Genomic DNA, 8,399 nt, shown 5'->3' with positions numbered 1-8,399 from the left:
TATATATATATATATATATATATATAATGAATATTAAATATAATAAAAAAAATAATTGTTATTATATTATTTTTGTTACATTATGAAAATATATAACTTGTTTTATTGTATTTTTTATGTTAAAATAAATGTATGTATTTAAGTGTGTGTTTTATATTTATGTATGTATGTGTATTTACTTTTGTACAATATTATATAAAATATTACATTATCTTATTTTTGGTCAATATAAAAATATTACATTATATTACAATATTACAAAAATATTACTAGTAATATTATAAAAATATTAATATTATAAAAAATATTACAATATAACAATAATATAAAATAATATATTAATAATTATATGTATAGTAGTGTATATCTATAAGTATAGTAATTATATATGTATATATAAAAATATATATACATACATATAGATATAGTCAGGCAAAAATATATATATAGGCAAAAATCATACGTTTGAGTGCTTCGAAGAGTAAACATATTTTAAAAGCAGCTCACATCGCACAGGAGGAGCAGGTTGTCACTCCCTTATACTTGGAGTGTGAAAGAAAGGGTGTTTTTGTGTTGCATAACTATTAAACGAGATTGGTTTATCTTTGTGTGTTTGACAGAGAGAGAGAAACTAAGGAAATGATGGGAATGTAATGTTAGGAGGAAGGAAATTGGTTTCTCTACAATAAAACAGTAGTTTCCTCCCCTTCTCGTCTCTAGCTGCATCTTTCCAGCTCCTCCCCTTCTCTCACTTGTTGTTGCTGTTCTGGACTAACTGAACCGTGTTTTATCCCTCTGTTTGAACCATGAGGACTCTGTACCGGTTGAAGTTGGTAAGTTCTCCAAATCTGAGTCAGCTGGGGAAAAATGAAAAGGCTTCATTGGAGGAGAGAGGATCAGGCCCTAATGCCACATGGAACAGGTTAGTGTGGGTTTTGTGCGTAGCGCATGTCAATAAGTGTCAAACTGAGATGTAATTTCACGTCTGTGCGATTTATTTTAGCATTCACAACGCAGTTATTGCTGTATTCCAAAAGAAAGGACTGGCGGACAATGAACTCTATACACTCAATGAAGGTGTGAGGTGAGGAGAAACAGCATGGTATGTTGTGTTTTTTGTTTATTTTTATAAAAAATTGAGAGTAGGTTTGTGAATGATTAATTTCACTATAATGGTAACTGTTAGCAGTGTTTCAAATGTAAACGTTGGCAGCTGTGGAGGCTTCACATTATCAGCACAGAACAGTTGTGAGAGGACGCAGAGCCTCGGTCCACTATTATGTAACTATTACGAGAAAAAATGTGAAGCAATAACATCCCAGCTAAGAAAAACATACCCACATCATATTTCACCCCAAAATCAAAAGTAAAAAATAAGAAATAATTTTTAACTTAAAATTAAGCTTATTTTTTGTACCATTACGATTATATTTTTTGTATTGTGATTATATTACATAATTTTTTGTCATAATTAAGCACATTTCCCCCCATTCTCATTACTGTAATGCATCTGCATTATTTTACTGTTAAGTGTGGTTGTGAGTCTCATTATTTTCAGTGTTTGTATCTCATAATGCACTATTGGAAATCATTCTGGACAGTGAATAAAAAACATAATCTGCATAAATTAAATATATTAATGAAAATAGTACTATTTTGATGTACAAATAATTGTATAAATAATGTATTTTTTTTAGCATTTCTTTTATAAGAATTTGGGGGGAAATGTGCTTAATTCTCAAGAAAATAATGCAGAAGAAAGTGCAAAAATGTACAATTACAGGCACTTTCATCCAAAATATATTTTAATCATTTGTATATCATTCAGTACTTTGTGGTCAGTAATATGTTTTTAAAAGAAAAATGAATACTTTTTTTTTCCCCACAAGGGATGCAATAAATTGAAAAAGGCTGACAGTAAAGACAAATGAATGCTGTTCTATTCATTCATCAAAGAATCCTAAAAAAATGTAGCAATGGTTCCACAAAAATATGAAGCAGCACAACTGTTCAACATGGATAAAATAATAATAATAAGTGTTTCTTGAGCAGCAAATCAGCATATTAGAAAGATTTCTGAAGGATCATGTGACTGGAGTAATGATGCTGAAAATTCAGCTTTGCATCACAAAAATAAATGACATTTTAAAATATATAACAATAAAATTTTTTTAATATAAATTCTAATAATATTACACAATATTGTTGTTTTTACGGCTTATTTATTTGTTTGTTTGTTTTTATCATCAAAAGAATGCAGTCTTGGTGAGCTTAAGAGACTTCTCACAAACATTAAAAAATGTTACCGACCCCAAACTTATGAATGGTAGTGTATACAGTGTATATTTTATTTTATATAATTACCTATTTCATTTATAAATATGTAGGTATATATATTCCTCCTATATGTAGGTATAATGATTAGATTGTTCTTCCGAAACATATTTGAATGTGTTTTTCAAATGTTATAATATTTCATTTTATCAGGCAGCTATTGAAAACTGAGTTGGGCTCATTCTTTACAGAATACCTCCAGGTAAGATATTTATTTAATTGTATTTCCCCCAGAGATGTGTTTGTTCTATTATGTACATTTAAAACAAACATACATTTCTTCCCTCTTTTCCTCATTATCAGAATCAGCTTTTAACTAAAGGCATGGTCATTTTACGGGACAAAATAAGGTTTTATGAAGGTATACCCTCCCATTTTAAAGACAAAACAGTCCTTAAAACAATTTTTAATGTTAATGCCATTACACAGTATGTCACGAACAACACAAACTGTTTTCCTTCTGGCTGGAAATAGGTCAGAAGTTACTGGACTCTTTGGCTGAGACGTGGGACTTCTTCTTTTGTGATGTTCTCACCATGCTTCAAGCCATCTTCCACCCCGTCCAGGTACAGTCTAGTCATCCTGTGTGAAATAACTGGTCAGACGTCAGTTACAGCAGTGGTGTGTGTTCATGGCATCTCAGGGGAAGGAGCCATCGGTGCGTCAGCTGGCCCTGCTGCACTTCCGAAACACCATCACCCTTAACATGAAGCTGGAGGAGGCTATGTCCAGACCGCGAGCCCGCGTCCCTCCCTCCATCGTCCAGATGCTTTTGGTGTTACAGGTACACATCTTCTTAGATCATGTGAAAGATCCAGCCATACTGTCATGAGCTGCACCCAGAGATTATAACATAGCGACTTCAGGACGGGTCATTTGCGATGATTTCAGCAGTTGTGTCATATTGAGTGAGACATTAATCACAGGCCTTGTGCGTCTCAACTACAATGACTATAATTCATATTTCAAAGAGTCAAAGTGAAACTTCATGTCTTACAGGGGGTTCATGAATCCAAAGGTGTGAGTGAAGAATACCTGAAGCTGGAGTCTCTCATTCAGAAGGTGGTGTCGCCGTACCTGGGCACGCAGGGACTGTGTTCACATGAGTGTGGTGCCTCTCAGTGCTCCTGTGTTATCGGTGAGAGAAGCAATAAAGCAGCATTTTGAAAACCCAAAGTTTCAGATATCCAAAGAAGAGAACTTAAGGGATAGTTCACACAAGTTAAAATGGCAGCTGTATATTTTAAAAAAAAATTAAAATTTTTAGTTTTAACTAGATCAAGGCAGTGACAGCAGAACAGAAGAAAAAATATTCTACGGATCAAAATTTTGGGGTCTCTACAGTTAAAACAGTAATATTGTGAAATATTATTAGAATTTAAAATAACTGGTTTTTATTATAATATAATTTAAAATGTAATTTATTTCTGTGATGGCAAAGCTACATTTTCAGCATCATTACTCCAGTCTTCAGTGTCACATGATCCTTCAGAAATCATTCTAGTATAATGATTTGGTGCTCAAGAAACATTTCTTATTATTATTATCAATGTTGAAAACAGTTGTGATGTTTTGTATTTTTGTGGAACCCATGCTACATTTTTTTTCAGGATTCTTTGATGAATAGAAAGTTCAAAATATTTGAAACCGAAATCTTATTTAACATTAAATGTATTTACATTTATGCAAGTTTACATTTGTTACAAAATTAAATTGATAGCCTTTAAAGCATCAAAAAATGTTGCTGACCCCAAACTTCTAAACAGTACTATATGTTTTATACATATATAATTTATAATATAATTTTCAGCAAAAAAAGCTTGGAAGGACAGCAGTGAAAATGACCAACATTTGTATTTTAATAATGCAAAGAAATGAAACATTATTAAACTGTCCACCACTACTTTTCAATGGTCCTCATAATTTACACACACGGAATAATTAATTAAAACACATAAATTAATCCTTTTTTGCCTGCATCATAGAAATACAGAAGAAGGAAAAAAAGATTTAAAGATCAAAAATGAGTTTTAAAAAGGACTGTTTTCATGTATTAAGACACATTTATACTGTGTGAGGAAAAAACACTATATTATATTAATATTATAATTATAAATATTAAACACTATATTATAATATAAATATTATAGCATGTTGTTTCCAAAATTACATAACTGGCTACATTTAAAATAATATCTGGAAAACATTTATTTTGTGTGGTTTTTCTACATGTTGTTCTGTATGTTAGCTGTATAACCCTAAAGAGACAGATTTTAATTATATTCTAATTGTTTGTAAATCTCTTTTCACCATAAATAGAATTTAAGATGACAGTTGCAAAGACAAACGTCATAAAAATACACAAATACAATTATATATCTCAAATAACATATTTCACAAGGGAGGAGAGATAAACAGAAATAAATATTGTTTTCACAAAACGATTTGTTTCTTTATTTATTCGGTTAAAAACTAAGGCTGTCAGTAGAATAAAAAAAAGCAGAATAAATCTATCAATATCAAATGTGTAAAAAATGCATTAAAGGAACACGCCACTATTTTTGAAAATAAAACTCCCCTAGAGTTAAAGAGTTGAGTTTTACCGTTTTTGAATCCATTCAGCCGATCTTTGTGTCTGGCGGTAGCAATGATATTATGCAGCGCCTGAAAATAGTCCCCAGCTAGGTAACTTCCAATGGGACTATTTTCAGGCGCTGCGTAATATCATTTTTGAGCGAGATGCTAACGGTCTAATCAGATTCAATGATCTATGCTAAGCTACAGCTAAAAGTGCTACCGCCAGACCCGGAGATCGGCTGAATGGATTCGAAAACAGTAAAACTCAACTGTTTAACTCTAGGGGAGTTGGAAAATTAGCCTATTTTCAAAAATAGTGGCGTATTCCTTTAAACTTTTATTTAATAAATGGATGAACTGTCCTTTTAAAAATCTTGCAAGGATGTTCTCCACCCAGAAACATTTACAGCTTTGATCCCTTGTCATTCAGCCGCTTATATATCTATAACTATATATCTATAGCCGCTTACATATCTATAAAGTATGTTAGAACTGTACTACTACTGCTATGTGTTCAATGAAAAAGCGGTATATCATTATTCATTTCTTAAAAATCTTTCCAGAGAGGCGTTTGCAGTATTGCTGGTCCAAGTCTGCAGACCTGCCCTCCAGTAATCCAGTAGTGCGCTCCAAGAGTTACAACATCCCCATGCTGACCCCTGTGGCCGAGTACGACTCTGAAGTGAGCTCTGTGGGCAGCGTCGGCATCCGGCGTCACTCTGCGTTTGACGTCACTTCCTGCATAGAGCCCCAGGGCTATTCGGCCCTGTCTGTGGGAATAGAGACCAGCTCGACCCCCAGACTCTCACTCGATCACGACCTCACCTTGTCCGGTGTGATGCGAGGGGCCACGGGACAGCCCGCTCTGATTTCTCCGCCCGTCTTCATCCACACCTCCGCAGGGTGTCTGCATGCAGCGGACGCCCCGATGGCTTCATCCGAGGTGGACAAGGCCCTTTCGTCGCCCCCGAGCTGCTCCTCCAGTCCGGAGACGATTGTAATGCAGGGGCTGGACTCACTGGAATCAGATCCTGACGGAATCTTCATCGACTTTTCCCACTGCCGCTCCGATTCTTTCGGAACGAGCAGGAAAACTAGCTGATGGAATCAATTGCTGTGAAGAATCCATTTCAGATGTTTCAGATTATAAACTACCACTATTTTCTGTGAACTTGTGAAGTAGCTATGTACGTTGTGATTTTTAAAACTGGAATTTCATTCCTGCTTTGCGCAAAAGCCAAGGCTGCTTTGTGGGAAAAATGGGAGAATACTCAATTTAAAGTGATTGTTTTCATAATGTTCTAAACCTGTGGATGAATTTTTGAATTTTTCTAGTTTTTCATAGACAATAGATGTGGAATGTCTCCATTTGAATTAATACACATTTTACTGTCTCTCATTTATAGAAGCTTATTTCCGCAATGGAATAAAAAAATTAAAAAGGGTGATTGTGGCTTTTTATCTCGCAATTTAGAGTTTATATCTCACAATTAAGACTTGTCTTAGAACTGCTAGATTGCAAGAAAAAAAAGTCACAATTACGTTTTGTTTTTGTTTTTTTGGCCGAAAAAAAAGAATTGTGAGAAAGTCAGAATTCAGAAAAAAAGTCTGACTTCTAAGAAAAAAAAGCTTAAAACTCAAAATCTTGAGGAAAAAGTCATTTGCGAGATGTAAACTCGAAACTACGAGTTTATCATTTGAAATTGTGAGATATAAACTCGCAATTGTGAGATTTAAAAAAAAAAAATTTTTATTCCATGGCAGAAATAAACTTCCATTCTCATTTTGTTTAAAGTTTGTTTAAAGTTGTTGTCACATTTACTGTTGTTTGTCGAATTTTCGCAAACGAAATCCAGTAGGAATTCACCCAGTTGGGAGTTTCACGTGAGGGAGAAAGAATTCGCAATGGGTTCATGAGTTTCACATGGATTTGCCACGTCGACCATCAGAAAGATGATTGGTTTATTAGTTCTCCTGTGTGAGGTGTGCTTCATACATCAATACCCAATCAACAATAGACAACTGGCCTTTTTATTCGCGAAATTGTGACTGCACCTTAAATGAGCTTCATGTATGGTAATGTGTTATGAGACGACAGTATGCCTAAATGTAGAAATCTCTTCCATTATTGTCACTCTTGATCACATGCGCTATTTATTGTCATAGGGCTTTAAACTAACTACATTTAGTGCTTTTTAATCATTGTCAAGCTAACCTGCAGTCTTAATGGTATGAAAATAAATTAGTCTCTTAATCTGAGAATAACAGTCGCTAATGATAATACAGTGCAGAACATTGTACGTCTTGAACACGCTGTTTGTTTCTCAAGCTTGTTGCTTTTTTTAATGTGACAATAATGAGCTGCCTGGAAGTTAACAGGGTTTGCTAATTGAATGTTAACAAAAACTCCCTTTTAGTTAGTTGATAAAATAGTATAAATACAGAAAATGGAGTTAGATGAAACTGGAATGCTAAATTTTACTTTTTGACTATAAAAGGCTATTTTATAAAAAGGTATTCTTTAATTTAAAAAGATTATTATCAGATTTCTTTAGAATTTAGGAGTTAATTTAATTGGTAAATACGCATAAGTATAATTGGATAAATGCTTATTCCAGATTATGAAATTGAAATGATGCATAAAAGCCCCATTGTATAAAAAATTATAAGGTACTTTAAAGAGTTTTTTGTGATTTTTGTTTCTGTTTTCTATGTATGTAAGCTTTTTGATTTAGGTTATAAGATAATGAATTTCTCTGTAGTTTTATAGATTTGAGATTGAGCATACTTGCATAGGTTTTTACACAAGCAACATTTTTTAGGAATGTAAAAAGTTTACAGTGGTACTTTAATACCTTGCACTGTCATTTCTGAAGTCTGTGCTTACTTTCATACTGAATTTGTTATCAGCTTTCATGTGTGCTGCTGTGGACAACCTCAACCAGACTGAATTTGTAGTAAAATACTTTTTATGCTTCACGTTTATGGGTGTTTCAAAGGTTATGTGTGAAGTCTGTGAACAAATAGGCTGGGTTTTATATTGGTCGTGCTCATATTTTATTCTATGCTTTGATAGATTTCGTTATAATTTTCTTTGGTAACTCTGTCGGTAAGATAAACAGATTTGCATATGAAGGAAGCGTGTAAACACGCTGTTTTTCGGGCCTGTCTCTTTAAATGCAAATGAGCTGCTGCTCCCCGCCCCCTTTTCCAGAATAGAGCTGTGCCATTACAGCTGGGACCTGCTAAAAACATCTGTTTTGGTTCTGATTATCATGTTTATACGCTGAAATCATGCGTTTTAAACCATATGAATTTAAACTTCTGATATACAGTTTTCTGAGTGCACACATCCGAAGCACACGGACAGAAAGCGGCTGTCACAGCATGTGAGTACTAAACTAAGTTCTCATTCACACACAACTTTGTTAAAAACACACACGAGTTACAAAAACAGTCGGTTATGTCTGTGAAGGTAAACAGCTGGG

The 8,399-nt window shown here is 33.8% G+C and overlaps 1 protein-coding gene across 2 annotated transcripts in view; it reads left to right on the top strand.

Moving 5' to 3' along the window:
* LOC107753583 (proline-rich protein 5-like) overlaps positions 1–6,465 on the top strand; it is a 10,164-nt gene extending 3,699 nt beyond the window's left edge. For both annotated transcript variants that reach the window (XM_016569767.1, XM_016569768.1), the window contains exons 3-10: positions 812–922; positions 1,004–1,084; positions 2,488–2,536; positions 2,638–2,695; positions 2,809–2,900; positions 2,978–3,118; positions 3,334–3,472; positions 5,475–6,465. In XM_016569767.1, the coding sequence (XP_016425253.1) occupies positions 812–922; positions 1,004–1,084; positions 2,488–2,536; positions 2,638–2,695; positions 2,809–2,900; positions 2,978–3,118; positions 3,334–3,472; positions 5,475–6,013 (1,210 nt within the window). In that variant the 3' untranslated portion in view covers positions 6,014–6,465. The remainder of the gene's footprint in view (positions 1–811; positions 923–1,003; positions 1,085–2,487; positions 2,537–2,637; positions 2,696–2,808; positions 2,901–2,977; positions 3,119–3,333; positions 3,473–5,474) is intronic.
* Positions 6,466–8,399: the final 1,934 nt, after the last annotated feature.

Source organism: Sinocyclocheilus rhinocerous, unplaced genomic scaffold (genome assembly GCF_001515625.1).
Source record: "Sinocyclocheilus rhinocerous isolate Xijiao unplaced genomic scaffold, SAMN03320098_v1.1 scaffold200, whole genome shotgun sequence".
Taxonomy (NCBI): domain Eukaryota; kingdom Metazoa; phylum Chordata; class Actinopteri; order Cypriniformes; family Cyprinidae; genus Sinocyclocheilus; species Sinocyclocheilus rhinocerous.
Note: the sequence above shows the minus strand (reverse complement) of the source record. Positions and strands in the feature narration are given on the sequence as shown.